This window comes from Mesoplodon densirostris, chromosome 17 (assembly GCF_025265405.1).
Source record: "Mesoplodon densirostris isolate mMesDen1 chromosome 17, mMesDen1 primary haplotype, whole genome shotgun sequence".
In the NCBI taxonomy this organism is placed as follows: Eukaryota; Metazoa; Chordata; class Mammalia; order Artiodactyla; family Ziphiidae; genus Mesoplodon; species Mesoplodon densirostris.
The window spans coordinates 67703502-67721337 of record NC_082677.1 but is presented as its reverse complement, the minus strand read 5'-3'; the positions used below and the strand labels follow the sequence as shown (position 1 = coordinate 67721337).

Below are 17836 nucleotides of genomic sequence, written 5' to 3'. Positions count from 1 at the left end.
CCATCACTGCCCTCATGTACCTAATACTCTTATGGGAAAATCCAACATTTATCAATTAATTATACAACTAATGCTTTAATTACAGTTATGGTAAATGCTTTGAATAAGCAGTAGAATGGGGTACAATGAAAGCATATAACTCAGCACACAGTACTGGGAATGGCCTAAAATGGGCTTTCAATATGGCTTATCCACAGTTTAATAAATTTCACATGACACCAACTGACTGATAATGATTTATGACATACAGTTTTTAAACCTGTGGTTTTGCAACTATAATGAGAGAGGGAGAAGAGAAGATGGGAACGAAAGTTACTGAACTCCACAAGGCAGCACTGTTGCCAAGCCCTTCTACATATCGAACCTCATTTAACCCTCACCACTAATTTATAAGGCAGAGACTCACACTCCATCTCTTAATTGTGGAGAGTGAGATTCAGAGACACATAGTTACTAAATGGCATCCAGGACAGGATATGAATCCAGGCCTGTCTGATTTCTATCTATTCTATCACAGTAAATCAAGGTAGAAATTTCAGACCAAGCCTGGAAAAATCTATCTGCACAGTAAAATATATCTTGCTTTATACATGATACATTTTAAGTTAGGAGAATAATAGCAAGCCTACTTTGTATTTAAGTCACTGAATTAAAAAATATAGTAACTTGTGTACTTATACATAAAGTATAATAAATAAATTAGTGGAAAACATGTTCATTTTAAAATATAAATATATGGGGCTTCCCTGGTGGCACAGTGGTTGAGAGTCCGCCTGACGATGCAGGGGACATGGGTTCATGCCCCGGTCCGGGAAGATCCCACATGCCACAGAGCAGCTGGGCCCGTGAGCCGTGGCCGCTGAGCCTGCGCATCCAGAGCCTGTGCTCCACAACGGGAGAGGCCACAACAGTGAGAGGCCCGTGTACCGCAAAAAAAAAACAAAAAAAAAAAAAAGAAAAAAGAAAAAAAGGTGTATTCTGTAAATATAAAAGAATATTCCTTTCAGAAGCCAGACACAGTAGAAGAAAAACTTTTAGGTGGGACCAATGCTAATTTAATATTTTGACAAACTGCCCATATGCCATGCCACTATGTTATACCAAATCAAAGTTTCACAGGGAGATCAGCTCGGTGCTTGGTGACCGCCTGGAGGGGTGGGATAGGGAGGGTGGGAGGTAGGGAGACGCAAGAGGGAAGGGATGTGGGAACAGATGTATATGTATGACTGATTCACTTTGTTATAGAGCAGAAACTAATAAAAAAAATCAAAGTTTAATAGAGATATGATACGACAAAATATTCTTACTCAGATTGACTATCTCAGATTCATGAATTTACCATTCAAGCTCATTAGAATGAAACCTAAATTAACCACCATCTAATAATTCAACAACCACAATAAAAAATTCAATGATAGGGCGGGGGCGGGGGGAACATATAGAAAACTCTTACAAATACTTTAAAGGCCTCTGGGAATAATCTTGCCAAGCGCCTTGTTTATGTCTATGTATGTATGTATAGTTAAACACACACACACACACACACACACACACACAAATTAGATGTGTGCTCCAAACATGCACGAGAATAATTCTGTGGCAATATTATTTCTGTAGGGCAACAGACCTCTCAAGGCCTACTTAACCAACGTACAGCTAAAATATGCATCTGCTGCTTATGGTAGAACACAGCAGAGTTATAAAACCAGAAAATACTCTACCGTTAAGGCTAAAAAGGAGCTAGAGAAATAGCCAGAAAGAATGTGAAGGGAAATTCTCAAGTTCTTAGAGGCTCTGGATGTTAATGGTCCTTCTTAAAATTACACCTAGGTTCACTTGAAAGCTTTCCTTTCGTGGATGGAGGTGAATCACTAGCACGAGATTAGATACAATCACCGTCACGAATTAACAGATGGGAAGAGAAGAGGGTGACAGTAAAAGGGAAGGGAGGGAAGAAAGTTCTCCTGACCTAACAAAAGAAAAGCTGGAAGAGAAAACACGACGACAAGTGAGGATTGCATGACTTATCTACCAACAGATGAAAATTAGCAGGGCAAGGTAGATGTGTAAAAACAGAGTCACTGAATTGTCCTGGGCCGCTATCGTACAGTTGTCCAAACTGTTCACTGCACAAAGGAAGCTGGTCAGAGGGGCAGAGTAAGGGTCTGACATGCTCCACTGCTAAGCTGGGCTCCCTGTCTCAGGGCTGGAGACATCCAGAGAATAGAGCACTTTTTCTAATTCACACGAAGCTGCAGTCACTTGTCAAGACTTTCGACCTACGGGCTGTATCCACTCAAAAGGAGGCTTTTTGAAATTGCAGAATAGCTCCATGTGGGCTTGAAACGGGCTGGGTAGTCATACTCCACCACCGTCCCACCCCTTTGGCCTCCAAAATATAGCCTCCCAGCCTCACTGCTATATTTAGTGAGCCACCAGAAAAGAGCCAAACTATACAGCCAGTCTTTCTTACGGATGTTCTTAGACCCACAGTATTCATTCACAATTCAAAGTGAACTTATATTTCACACTTTAAATTTGATATTAAACTCCATTATTCTGAAGCTGATGATAATTTATGTTGGGCTAAAGTAAAATGATCTTTTCATTACTAATGAAAGTTGCTAATAAAATTTATCCTGTAATTCACTCCTTAAAGGAAACAAGTGTAACTTTAATTATTTAAATTTAATGGCTCCTCCTAATACCATTATCATTACACACCCTAAAGGCTTGTAGGATCACACTTCGTTACACATTAGAATTATCCTGTATGTACGTGAGGTAAGAGAATTGCATTTGCTAGAAAATATTTTATAGTTTGCTCTAATTCAAAGAAGCAAAGAACCATTCCCTCTACTCTCAAAGTAGTCAAATGTGGTTCACTATGGTTTAAATCTCCATACATTTTTAAGTTTCATACTTCAAAACTATACAAGCAAAAAAACAAAGACAATAATAGAGCAAACTGGCTGTCAAGCTGCACTAGACAATAAAAGTCTCCAGAATGAAGAGTCTATAAAATACTAAATGCTCATCCAGGAAAAGTTATAAATCATAAGTTTAATTAAATAACTTAATTTCAGATGTATATGGAAAGTATATGATTGCTACAGAAGATGAAATACCTATTCTTAATTAGTATGTCAGTTTAATTCAAGCTTTTATTTCTATTTAAACGCATAGTAAGCAAATGTTCTATCGAATTCTCTAATTAATAAATCTTCAAGCTGTTTTCTAGACCTGGACTCAATGTATAATAACATAACCTCAAATGTTTGTTTTTACCTCGAATAACATAATTATCCAGTGCATCTTCCATTCTTTTCAGTGCTTCCCTTCTATCAGAACCATATGTGATTAGCTAAAAGCAAGCAAACAAACAAAACAGTTTATATATAGATCAATCTCTCTGTAAGTCAAACATTTTATCCTAGTAAAAATTAAAATATTTCATAACAGATTTCCAGAAAATATTTTGAAATTTCACAGTGGTTCAGTTTTTAGTACAAACGATGTCAATTAAGATTTTTTTTAAGTAAACAAATAGTAGAATCAAGCTATTTCAGACTTTTCTCCGAGATTTCACTATCACAGAAAAGAGCTATTTGAGGTAAACCAAAATGTAACAAAAACAAGCATATAAAAATTTAAGATGAAAGATATCAAAATTGTGAACATTTAGGATGGGATATAAACATCTGGGATAGTGGAGGATTAGGCAAGATTTCTTTTATCTCTCCTTTCAAGTATGACGCCCTGAATAGCTAATTTTACACAAAATATATAGCACAGAAGCAAAGGGTTCTTATATTAGAAAAACAGAAAGATCTTACTGTTCTATGTGATTTTGTGCCTATTTATATGTGTTAGACCTTTTATAAATTAGCAATAAGAACTATTCGTAAAATATTTTTCTGGTTACTATGTTAGTCAATCTACAGTTTCCAATTTTTTGTTACATTTAATTAGCTGTTCAATATCAAGCCAGGTTGAAAATTAATTTGCAGGCCATTTTTTCTGAACAGAAATGTATTCATCTAAAAATGGAACCCTATATCTATAATATTTTATTGTATTTTTTATTTTTTAATTAAATAGTATTTCTCTAACAAACAAAATACCTAAAGTCCACTTTAACAATATTAGTATAAAAACTTAAGTGAAAAAAGAAAAATGAAAAAAATGGGTTGTTTACTACAACTACATAAAAAAGTACACTTGGAAGGAAGAAAAATCTTAAGAAATAGGAGTTGGGAATTCGCTGGTGGTCCAGTGGTTAGGACTCCGAGCTTTCACTGCTGGGGCCTGGGTTCAATCCCTAGTCAGGAAACCTAAGATTCCGCAAGCCACTCGTCATGGTCAAAAAAAAAAAAGGAAAGAAAAAGAAATAGAGGTTTTAGTAAAGAAGTCATCCTTCAATACAGGTCTATTACTTTAGAAAAAAATAGGATATTCTAAATAAAATCCAGTTTCAACCACTATAGTAAGAATTTTACACTTTATAAGATCATAAGATTTGAAAATGTCAAAAGATCTAAAATTTTAAGTAGACTGGTTAATATATTCTGAAAAGTCAAATTTCAAAAAGGGAGCAAAAAGACATCTTATAGTCTTACACAAAATTTAATTATCTTAAATCTACATAAGTAATTAGTAATTCATAAAAACTGAAGAGAAAAGGTGAAAAGTCCTTTAACAAACACAGCCTATCACCTCAACTCCTTGACATCACCTGCATTCATACTTTCATCTTGGACAATGTTCAGTGGCCAGAAAGCAACGTAATTCCTCCCTGCAGCGGACTGGGTTGGTGCCACTGGTTAGCTAAGCTTGTTACTGTGGTGGCTGGGGTGATGGGGTGATTTCACTGGGGAGGAGGGAGTGTTGCCAACTAACATGATGTCGAAATTTCTCTTAAGAGAAAGAAAAGCTTCTCAGTTTTCACTTTTCCATCTGTGGCCATCATTATTTGTTTAATTATAGCACATGATTCAGATAAAGTACCCATTCCAGACTTTTTCTTTTCCCAGACTTTTAAATTATATATGTCCATTGTCTCTTCAGAAGAAAACTGAAAGAAACCATTAAGAAGTCGAACTAACTTTTGAAATCATTGGATCATAATATATGCTAATATCACTTCCTGGTTGGATGCCACTATCAACCCGGACCTGGGAGGAAGAAAGAAAAGAAAAGAAAGTTCATATTATGAAGCTATCTTTCTAACAACAAATTTAATTTCCATGAAGAAGATGGATAATTTCAATCTCAAATAACATTTCAGCTTCCAGTAAGTAGAAAAACAATCTAAAAATATAGAGACCAAACTATCTTGATCTGTTATTATACAGTACAACACATATTTTTTTTCTCCCACTAAACGAAGGAACTAAGAAAGAGCAAAAAAAAACCCAAACAAACTAAAAAAACTTTATACATCACTTTCGTGGGATGTGTTTGTAGCTATTTGAGGGTGTCTTCCAACTGAAGGAGAGCATGAACGATGCCCCTTCTAATCACACTCCCCACGCTGCTCTTCCGAGAGTTCCAGTGCAGACCCCAGTCAAACCATGCAGCAGGGCCCGGGAGCTCTGCTCACCAGCTCCATAGGAGCACTGGTCCTGTGGCTGTCATGTCTGTAACACTTTCCTTTTTTGCCTCACCCTCTCAACTGTAAAACGCGGTTTTTTTCTGTTACTGTTAGTCCCCCGAGACTTTAATGTTTATACAGCTTTTCTCATGGCTTTCCTTTGTAAGGACACAGCCCCAATTAGAGTTCTGATTTTGTGATTTTCATGGGGGGAAAAAAAATAGCACAAGTTCAAAATATTCTTTTGAAGAACCTGATTGCTGTTAACCAGCCAACAAGTTAGCTAGTACATCGCTGATTCTTGTTTTCATCTCCCTGTTTGATACCAGCAGTAAGGCACAGAGGTTAGCCATGTAAAACTTTAAAATGAGCAGTTGCTGAGGATGAAATATTTGTTAAATTATTGTGCTTAAGTTTTGGAATCTGAAGTATTTAAAAGCTAATCAAAATAGTTAAGATAGTCCAGCATGTCCTAGGGGGTGTGAGGATAGAAGAATTTAATGGAAGCTGCTAGAAGAGCAGGACTTTGATGCCCAACATGGTAAAGGGGTGGGAAGAGAAGAGCAAAGCTCACACAGCTCTTCACCTGTGGGAAGAAGCCTTCCTAATAAACAGCAGCTCATCTGTCTGCAGCAAGGCAGAAAAAGGTCAACACAGCGGCTGTTAGGCCTTTAATATTTTAATTTAGGCAATTATCAAGGGACCACATGTAGAACCTCTTGTCTAGGATATCCACATGAGGGTTCGATGATGGCTTTATTATACGATGACATCAAAAGATAAGCCACAGTTTCATTCTCTTAAAAAAAAAATCATACTACTGTTATTCTCTTTGTAAGGTTTTAGAAGATAACACATACCCAGAATGCTTTTATTTCTGTATTTGCAAACAACTCATGAAAAAATATGGATATTTATATTTGCATTCATAATATATGAAAATCTTCATTCTAAATGAAAATCATTCAGCACACTTAAAACATATATTTGGCTTTCTATTTTCTGAAAACACACTTCAGGACATCAACTGAAGTTCTATGAAATTCACAGTGTTTATAAAAACTAGAAAAGAATTAATGGGGCAGCTGTGAAAGCAATAATATCATAATCTACCTCCTAGACACATTTAAATTGCCCCAAAATGACAACTGGTGATCAAGTTACATCACAGAAAAGACATCTCTGAACTTGCATTTTTTTAATTGTAGTAGCAAAAAGTTAAAGAGCTAATTTTACCACCATGTATTATTTAAAACCATAGCATGCTTGCTAAAGCTGTGTTTAAAACTGAGATTGGTACAAGTTCTAAAACTTTTGACTTAAAACATATGCTACTATTTGCTACATAAACTGCTACAAAGCTAGTGTGGAACTTTGATGTTCAACCCACTAGTAAAATAACAGACAATAAAGAATATTTTTTTACATTCTCCTATAGTAACTTAAAACTTTAGTTACCTTGAATAACACCAGACTAAAAGTTAAGTTACCTAGGGCTCTTAGATATAACTATGTCTTTGTTATTTAATAAAATTATCATCACAGAAGGTATGTCATTTTAATTTAAAAATATATATGGTAAAATAAAGATGTATTAAATATAATCAACACATATCTTTGTATAAGCAAATCATCATTTCCAATTTAAAACTGTAACAAAGCATGAAAACTGACTTACAATTTACTGTCTATGCAGCTTTTTCCAAATGATAATCAGAATTCAAAAAAAAGTCTAACAAATGAATTAAAATTAAGTCTCCATTCCTCCACTGAAACAAAGCCTATACCAAAAAATATATTTTAGCTTTTGCACTAAAAGCTTTAAGAATAAAGTCAAGTGGAATTGTAACCAAATTTCTAAGCAGAAAAAAAATTGCAGTCTGAAAATAACAAATTTACAAAATACAGTGATCAAAGATAAGAAAATCTTCATCTTTGCCACATAAGCTAATAGGAGGCTTAGAGAAGAATGTGAAAAACACAAACCAGAAGTTAACTCTGAAGTATGTATTCCTGTGATCAAAAACGGTTAAGAGCTGCAAAGGATCTCCTGAGTTAAAACTAATCTAGTTTAAGAAGGCAAGGAAGAAAAACTACCACCACCACCACCCAAGCACCTGTGTATGAGTCTCAAACCATTGCTCAGAAACCTCGGGCATAATTTAAATGTCTTTCTTCACACAGTGGACCCTGTGAAACTATCAGCCAGCTCCCACCCTTCATTCTTGATTCACCTCTCCCCCTCAGCACAACTCCCAGCCCGCCATGTCTACCTGACAAGTGACAGCCCAATCTGATTAAATGCTTCCAAGGGAGGGGACTCATGGGCCTCCATGACAGGCCAAAAGTGATCACCATGGAGATACATAATTACAGCTGTCAGTGCATCTACTGTCCTGCTGACATCAATTTGATTGCTCCCAGCAATAATGATAGACAAAGCTTAGTGTGCACTCTCCCGCACCCAATCACTTTATCTATTCCTTGGTCCATTTAGCTGACATGCAACATTCACACAAGCAAATAACAGCAGTAAGCAGAACATTTAAGGCATTTTAATTGTTTTTTCTTTCTATGGATGGCTCACAACTGCAAATGTTATTACATAAAGCTCCTGCTGCAGCATTAATTGAAGAAAGATTTGGTGGGACAAAGACTGTAGGGGGTACAGTTTGTCCATTATCACTTGTACTTTCAACAGGTCTCACGTTTGAAAATTGCAAATTGCAAAAACTTGCGAGGGCAAAATGTTTGACATCCTGTTAGCTATTACAACATGGTGAAAACTTCTAACAACTAGAGTAATCATTATGAATTCTTATTTAATACTTTTTTGTTTGATTAAAAAAATGTTTAGATATGTCCCTATGATACTTGTTTTCTCATCTGCTATTTAATGTCACATAATGCCTGTTAAATCTTTACAATTTTTCTTCTGCCTTCAGGCTTTGAACACAGCATGGAGTCTCTGAGCCTAGAAAGGGTCAAGTCCCTTTAGAAAGCACATGGGCAAAAACAATTTAAAAAGTGAAATAAATCATATATCCAGTAACATCTTCAAATTTAGAATTCTTCCTGTAATCTTTCACCATCTTCATGCCAGTAATCAAACTGAATAATCATATTCACAGATGGTACAGCCTTGTCATCCACTAGCTAACATAATGTCATATATATATGCACTTATTACCTTGATTAAGATAAAGGGTATGTCCTTGTTCTTTTCATGCAACAAAACTATTTAAAGAACAGCTATTAAACAAGAAGTATAAATAAAGTGGACAGTGATCACTTTTCTTTAACTGGTGTATATAATATGTACTTCTTAAAGCCTTTGACACTTAATAGAAAGAGGTACATTTTGTTTTCCTTAATCCGTTTAGATTAACGAGCTGATTTTGTGCTTGATTTCTTGACATCTGACTATACAGGGAAGCAGGATTAGATTTATTGAAAAGATTAAATTGTAACACGGAAATGTCATTTCCCATTCTTAGGATTCCATGAATCTTCTTCACTACGATTTTCAGAAGAATTGGGAACACTGTAAACTATCATTTATTTAGAAGTCAGATGTCTCCAGACTTGCCCTGTTAGGTGAATTCTGACTTTCCTGAACATCATACAGTACAAAATATGAAAAAACAAAAAACTGTGATTCCCCATGAATTTCACTTGTCATCCAATTTACACCCTTTGGTGTTGACATGCTTTAACATAAAAGTGTGACATAAATCAAGATTTTTAACCCCTCACTTCATATTACAGCTTAATGACTTACACCAGGTAGATGTATTGGTTCTTGGTACTGAGACAATCTCCCAATAGACGGTAAACCAAAAGACTTGTAGGGGTCCTGAAAGTTCAAAGGACAGGAAGCACAGTCTTTGAAATATAAATCAGCACAAGTAAGGTTACATATTTATACAATGAAGAAGCATTTATAGGCCTATTTACCAAATCACAGATTTCAGAATATTACTGTCTTATCCTCACTCTAGACAACTTAGAAATGCATTTAAAAATCAAACAGAACTGTAACCAGAATTTAGCCTGACCTTGATCATACTTTATTGAAACTGGTAAAATTCCAACTTTCTATAAATCTTCTTAGAATGCCTTGGGCAAGAATAAAATAACCTAGGAGCTACATCAAAACATACTCAAGTTCAGAACAACAAATGTAGTGCACTAAAGATATTTGTTTTTCTTACTCTCAAAACAGCTCACATATGGTAAAATTTGAGCATTTTAGTTCTTCAAAGACCTGAAAAGTAACTTTGCATGTGCGACTAGATATATGCTCCATTTGTAAATATCTTAGATCAGAATAAATAGTAAGTTCAGTGTTATAACAATAGGAAAGAAAAGAATACCACTTAAAATATAATATAACCAAGCCATAGATATTTCTCAAGATCCTTAAAAAATTTTCAAAAAAACTTCCAGAATTTTAAACACAGATACTACTGATTTGTTTTTTATTTTACAGATAGGCTTCAATGTCTAAAAGTAAAAGATGGTATAAATGTTTCCTTGCATTTTTGTTTTAACCATTTGAAAAAAAAGCATTTTCAGATGTTGACTGCTTTATCTGATTAATTATAAAATAATATTAAAGTATTTAACTGAGAGTTTTTGAGTTAAATCCATAATTAAAACTATGCATTGAAGCTTTGCAGTTTAAATTTTAGTTGTTATTTTTACATAATCATAAGAGATAAAATTACTAGGGAAAAAACTGTTGGAAAAAATTTAAACACTGAATTAACAACTGATGTGTAACTAAGGTAGCTCTTTAAAACACACACACACACACACACACACACACACACACACAGAGAAACAAATGTCCCTTTTCATTTCGAATGTGGTTTGAAAATAAGCAAAAACAAAAACCATGGTCCATTCAAGCACAACAATATTTAACTAATGCTTTCTTTCTCCTTAAACTGATTAGTAGTTATTCCTCCAACCAGAAAAAAACACATGAAAATTAATTAAACTCAATCCTTTAAAACTATTTTGAGTTACGTTAAAATGATCTAACCTTTTTTTCTGGTTCATTTCTGGATTACATAATCAAATCCTTGACACAAGGTATAAAACCCTAAGTTTACCTTGCTGTTTAGCTATATGTGGTCCCATAACTCAGGACACAACCACCATCCTTCCTCCCAACATCATTCATTTTACCTCGGCATAAACCCGACATTCAACTGCCCAGCCGTTGATGGGAATATCAGCTTGTTTGTGCCTGAGAGGGTAACCCTTGGCAACACGGATCATTTCTTGGACTAGGTCCAGGCCAGTAATGCATTCTGTGACAGGATGCTCAACCTGCAAGGCCGAGATGTGCCAGTCAACAGTTGTAGGAAAAGGTAAATAAATAGAAATAAGCAAGCACAATGTCAACAATTTCTGGGTAAAATGAGGTTAATTATATTTAATATTTAATCATATTTGACTATTTTTTAAATTTTTTATTTTATTTTATTTTTCAGCTGCACTGGGTCTTAGTTGTGGCACACGGGATCTTTAGTTGGGGCATGCATACTTCTTAGTTGCAGGACACATGGAGGATCTAGCTCCCAGACCAGGGATCAAATCCGGGCCCCGTGCACTGGGAGCGCACTGGATTGGTGGTCTTACCCACTGGACCACCAAGGAAGTCCCCATATTTGACTTTAAAACGATCTAAGAGAATAAAATTAAAGAATCAACACCATATAGTACAAAGCTGGGTAAGAAAAATGACACCCCAAAATTATTTGTAAACTATCTGTACTACTTTTCCCAGTTTTTATTTAGATGTGGTCCAACAATGTTTAACACTTTTAATTTTGAAACTAATTCTTACCTGAAAATTACATATTTAGCTACAATCCTCAATGTGGCTGATAATCAACCTATTCTGCTACACTTAGCATGGCATCTATAGAGGCAGCTTATGATTTTCCAAAGCACTCGTCTCTCCTGAGTTTTACCCACTTGCATGCTTTCACTAACCTGTCCTGACAAGCAACCAGACTTGCGTACTCTTACATCAAGGCAGCATAGCAGAAACGAGCAGATGGGTCCTGCAGGTTGTTTTCCCTCCAGACCTACGTGGGGAGTGCTTAGCATGCACAGTAACAAACCTGAGCCAGTGAAATCACTGCTCCCTCAGCAAACTGCTGATAACTACTTTGGAGGATGCTGTCATGGGGATCCCCGGCCTTCCACACTACCACACGGGGTACACATATACAGAAACAGGCAGAGACACACAGGAATACTAACAGACATACACATCCTTAGAAATCTGATCGACTGCTTACAAGATCCTAAACTTAACTGAGCTAAAATAAAGCCACTTTGGCACTGGTCAAGAGTAGATAACCTGTCATGTAAAACCTTGAATACGTTTTGAAAATTTAAATTAAACTTTGGCCACATCTGCTGCTTTGATACCAATTTCTTTTCTCATAAAAATTACGCATGTTCTAAATGCACTTCACAATAGTGTCTTTATCATGACATGTCATATTTCATACACTCTGACACAGGAAAAGGTCAATGAACAAACGAACTGTCTTCCCATCTTCAACTACACTAATTGAAGGACAGGACTTGGTCATTATAATAATCTTGAAGCTTATCATAAGCAGACAATGCCATGGTCTTTAAAAAAAAAAAAGCTTTGTAAAAATAAACAGATGGGATCCATAATTAGCTCTGTGTGTGTTATGAGTTTGTTTACAGTTTCAACAACATTTTAAGACATTTTGACATAATTTTAATGACAAATCATCACTAAAATAAGCATCGACCCTTTGTAAAATAAATATGACACTAAGAAAAGATCTTATTAGATAGTTTAGAATATATCAATATATTTTTGGAAGCAAACTATGGTTTTGAGAGAAACAAGATTTTTAAATTTATTTATTTATTTTATTTTTTCGCTGCATTGCAGCGAGCGGGGCTACTCTTCGTTGCAGTGTGCAGGCTTCTCATTGCAGTGGCTTCTCTTGCTGTGGAGCATGGGCTCTAGGCACACGGGCTACAGTAGTTGTGGCACGCGGGCTCAGTAGTTGTGGCTCGCAGGCTCTAGAGCACAGGCTCCGTAGCCATGGTGCACGGGCTTAGCTGCTCAGCGGCATGTGGGATCTTCCCAGACCAGGGCTTGAACCCATGTCCCCTGCATTGGCAGGCAGATTCTTAAGCACTGCACTACCAGGGAAGTCCGAAGAAACAAGATTCTATATGATAAATATAATAAGAAAGGAACGATTGTAAAGCCCCTCTACTAGTGCTAGAAACAAATTTCATGTGAGAAAGCATCTTACCACCATAACTATTCAAGAGCTGAACCTACTATGTGCCCAAGGGCTCTATATCAGTACTATCCACATATCTTTGTTAAGTGAGGAAACAATTTTGAAAGCTCAGAGAATGATTTAATTTCATTCTTCTACGTCTAGTGCCCAGAAAAGTACATACTATATAGTAGACAAATAAATATACATTGAATGAATGAGCAGCAAATCCAGAGTCACACCTACAGTAAGTGGTAGAGGCAGGGTTGGAATTTATGTCACTCCAGAGGCGATACGGCCTTCCTGTTCTTCCTCGTGGAAAAATGTATATGAAAGAACGTAGTTAACATAAATAGCTATATAATTATGAGCTGCTGTCTTTTACAAAATACATTATTACAAAGTCTAAAGATTTGGTCAGTCGAAAATTCATTGTAAGCCTCTGTTTCACCTTAGAAGAGCTCCCTATAATGTGCAGGGAAAAAAAGTTTATTAGACCTGTATTGAATAGAATCTAAAAATGGACCCACTTTAATCCAACTTAGAGTTACATAACAGTAACACAACATTTTACGATCTTAATTAGTGAGCTGCAAGTATTTCAAAATAAAGTAAGTAGATAACTAAACTAATAACTAGCTGCTAAAGACAAAATCATTAAAGAATTTTTAAAAAAATATCCACTTAGGTTCAAGTATTCTTAAAGTATACAAAATAGTCTGACGTACCTGAATTTTTCAGGTAACAGTAATATGTCTTTTTAAAGTAAAACAATTTTCAACATTTTTGAAAGAAATCTTTCTAAATACATTTTAATAGAATTCTGAAGTTATCTAATAGGATGTGTAAAACATTTCCTTTAGACCCTGTATTATTATTATTATCATCAGGAATCTTGTAAATGTAACACTGATTAAATAACCATGTCTATCCCCCATCCCTGAGAATTCAGGCATAGTTTCCCTGTGCAAGTTAAACTCAACGCTTAAGAGATAAGAGCAGAAGTTACAAAGAGACAAAATGGCTGACAGGCCAAAATATAATTCAATGAATGATTTAAAAATATCATTAAAATACTATCCTCTAGCCCTTGAATAAAAATCTACTGTTTAAAGACAAAAGGCCAGGGATACCCTGTTCTTGCCTGGAAAACCTACCCCTGCAGGACTTTGAGGCCCAAAAGTCAACCCAGGAAGAAGAATGAAAGGCCTGGAAGCTTCCGAAATGCTGAGATATAAAAAAATGACTGTGAACTCTCTGAGCACGCAGCCTGTTGTCCCTTATTTATCCTCAGATATTCCAAATGTTTCCCTTGTTTATCCACAGAAAATAAAACTAGTGAACTACGAAAAAAAGAAAGAAAGAAAAGGAAAGGAAAAAGGAAGGGAGGGAGGTAAGATCAATGGAAAGTAAAGGTGGCTAACTGGAACAAAAGGTTATAAAAAGAAAAAAAGACTCCAAGACTGGCCCCTGGCAAGCCAACAAGTTTACCTTGTCCAACCGAGAAGAAAAAACTACCTCTGAAAGTATGATGCTAATAAACATCTATTCTGAGGGCTAGTATGTGGGGGGAGGGGTGGGGGACAAGGTTTCTGAGTGACTTCTCTCTGAGAAACACTGAGTTACCTGAAGTTAAACAGGCTTATTTAAGAAAAGACTCCTCAGACCCACACTAATCTGTGAATATGCCTCGGGACTCTAGGAGGAGACTGTCCAGCACTCATGTCACCACATAACTTCTTTTGCAGACTATCTTTATGGACTGAGACTTCCACAGAACACAGGCTTAGAAACAATGCCTTTTCTAAAGGTTCAAAACACAAACATTCAAAATACAAAACTCAATTCCCTTATGTGACTCTGTGCTCACCAACAAATTTGTGGTCTTCATACATGATTTCCCTATTCAACAGAAATGTGTGCTAGTTCCAAGAAACATATGAATGAGGGATCCACCAGACAGTATGATTGTGCATTAGAGATGAATATATTGACATTCTAGTATATAAATCTTGTGATTTAGTCAGCAAAAGTAATACCTAGCCATAGATAGACAGACAGACAGACAGAGAGAATACATACACATACAAGCCCATCCAAGTTAGAATTTCTGAATCCTCAAAGGCAAATTATTGAATGGGATATATTCATCAAGTCAGTGCTACTCTGCAGGTTCTATTAGTAGCTTATAAATCAGTTTGTACTGGCAATGCCCCTATCTCGCCATGAATCTTTTGTTCAAACAGATACAAACAACCACAATCATCAAATGCCTTATTATGATACATAATCACACTCAAGATCTAGAATGAGTATGTATAGTTCTAGACACCTACATTAGATGGTCACAGTCAGCCAGCTTTTTATAGATCTATTTGCTATTTTAATTTAGTCTTCTTAGTCACCATCAAACTGTCACTATCGTCAGTGTTTGTGTAGACCTCTTGCCACTCTGTCTTACTAATTTGTTGCTTCAGATGCATTTCTCAAAAAAATAAATAGCTGAGCTTATCAAATGCAATGGTGAGGTAAACTAGGTTTTGCTTCACCTGAGTTCTTGATGTATCCAATTTCAATAGTAATAAATTTAGAAAAGCTAAATCTTTCTGGCATTGTGTTGTCATTATCTACCTTATGATTCTAAAAGTTATAATAGTAAATTCTGCCACTGCCACTGTAGTGTTTAGCCTTATTCCTCCTTAAATACAAACTAGGAGGTATCTAAAACTAATGAAGGAGAGAATGAGATATGTCCAGAGTCTCAAAGTATCTCCCTATAAGATACCTTCATTAATGACAAGGGGAGAAACACGAACACTACAGTGGGGAAGTGCAAGAGATGCCACCTTTTTTTTTTTTTAATTGGAGTTTAGTTGCCTTACAATGTTGGGTTAGTTTCTGCTGTGCAGCAAAGTGAATCAGCTATACGTATACTTACTATCTACTCTTTTGTAGATTTCCTTTCCATTTAGGTCACCAAAGAGTACTGAGTAGAGTTCGCTGTGCTACACAGTAGGTTCTCATTAGTTATCTGTTTTACACATAATAGTGTATACATGTCAATCTCAGTCTCTCAATTCATCCCACCCACCCCTTCCCTGCTTGGTAACCATAAGTTCGTAAGAGATGCCACGTTAACTAAGCCAACATTACCAGTAATGGGATAAACAGACATTGCATGCCTCCTATATGGTGTTCAGGGAAAAACAATAGCATTTCTGTAGTATTCTTGCCAAAAATGCAAAGCCTGAATATAATCAAGAGAAAAAAGGCAAATGCAAAATGCAGGACACTCTAGAAAATAAATGGCCTGTACTCATAAAAAAATGTAAAGATCAGGGCTTCCCTGGTGGCGCAGTGATTGAGAGTCCACCTGCCGATGCAGGGGACACGGGTTCGTGCCCCGGTCCAGGAGGATCCCACAGGCCGCGGAGCGGCTGGGCCCGTGAGCCATGGCCGCTGAGCCTGCGCGTCCGGAGCCTGTGCTCCGCAATGGGAGAGGCCACAACAGTGAGAGGCCGGCGTACCGCAAAACAAACAAACAAACAACAACAAAATGTAAAGATCATACTTGACGAAAAAAAGAAAAAAAAGATTAAGGAACTGTTCCAGATGGAGAGAGATTAAAGAGGCATGACAAGTAAATGTAACATAGGATCCTGAACCAGAAAAATGTTGTATTTTACTGTAAAAGACAATAGTGAACAACTGGTGAAATGTGAATATGATCTGTAGACTGGATGATAGTAATATGTCAATGTTAATATTCTGATGTTGATAATGGTACTGTGGTAATGTAAAAGAATTTTCTTGTTTTTAGGAAATACATATTTAGGGGTAAAGAGGCACCAGGCCTGCAATTTACTCTGAAATGTTTCAGGTAAAGAAGATAGATACAGAGAAACAAAGACGCAGATATAGATACAAGGATAAAGCAAATATAAATCTTAGTAAAGGGTGTTCAGAAATTCTTTGTAATGTTTTGCAGTTTTTCTGAACATCTGAAATAACTCCAAAATAAAAATTAATAAAAATTAAAACAATGTCACTAGAATTTTTGTTTTTATATTACAAAACATTATTAAAATAAAGATATCTGACTTGATCAACATTATTTTCTCTTCAATCAGAACCCTCTCATTGTGCTAAATAAAAATAATCAACAACAGATAATTTGTTCAATATATTTTCTCTAACTTAAACTTCTAAATATTGTGTTGATGACCTAATAATTCTAAAGATTTTAAGAATGGGTAACTAGGGCCTCCCTGGTGGCGCAGTGGTTAGGAGTCCGCCTGCCGATGCAGGGGATATGGGTTCGTGCCCCGGTCTGGGAGGATCCCATATGCCGCGGAGCGGCTGGGCCCGTGAGCCATGGCCGCTGGGCCTGCGCATCCGGAGCCTGTGCTCCGCAACGGGAGAGGCCACAACAGTGAGAGGCCCACATACCGCAAAAAGAAAAAAAAAAAAAAAAAGAATGGGTAACTAGATAACAGGCAAGTATTCTTCGAGGAGAAGATGATTCAGGCAAATTTTAATGACACACTAAAGTTAACTTCAAATGAACATTAACACTGAGGCAAGTTTAAAAGAGGAGAAAGTCCCAAAAAGTGTGGAGAGAAGTCAGATCAATGAAATTATGTGTTACCTTGGCCATTACAGAGAAGGAGGGTGATAAAAAGTATTCCAAGTTCCTTGAATGGAGGGTAATTGTTTTTCAGGTGGTAAGTGGAGGCCCAACTGCTTAGTCAAAGCAGAAGCTGTCCCTAAAAGCAGAAGACCCATGTACACACCACAACTAACATCTCTATGGCACTGAAATTTACCAAATCCCTCCAAATGCACGACCTTGTTCCCTATTCCACTGTCATTTTACAGACAAGGTACAAGAGATACTCACAAGGGGTATAAGGTAAGTAAATATTAAGAATTTTCTAATATT

The 17836-nt window shown here is 36.2% G+C and overlaps 1 protein-coding gene across 3 annotated transcripts in view; it reads right to left on the bottom strand.

The window, feature by feature from the left end:
• Positions 1-17836, bottom strand: part of PCCA (propionyl-CoA carboxylase subunit alpha) — a 349043-nt gene that overhangs the window by 178046 nt on the left and 153161 nt on the right. For all 3 annotated transcript variants that reach the window (XM_060080286.1, XM_060080287.1, XM_060080288.1), the window contains 4 exons: positions 10790-10933; positions 9375-9449; positions 5106-5174; positions 3289-3364 (listed from right to left, as the gene is read on the bottom strand). In XM_060080286.1, the coding sequence (XP_059936269.1) occupies positions 3289-3364; positions 5106-5174; positions 9375-9449; positions 10790-10933 (364 nt within the window). The remainder of the gene's footprint in view (positions 1-3288; positions 3365-5105; positions 5175-9374; positions 9450-10789; positions 10934-17836) is intronic.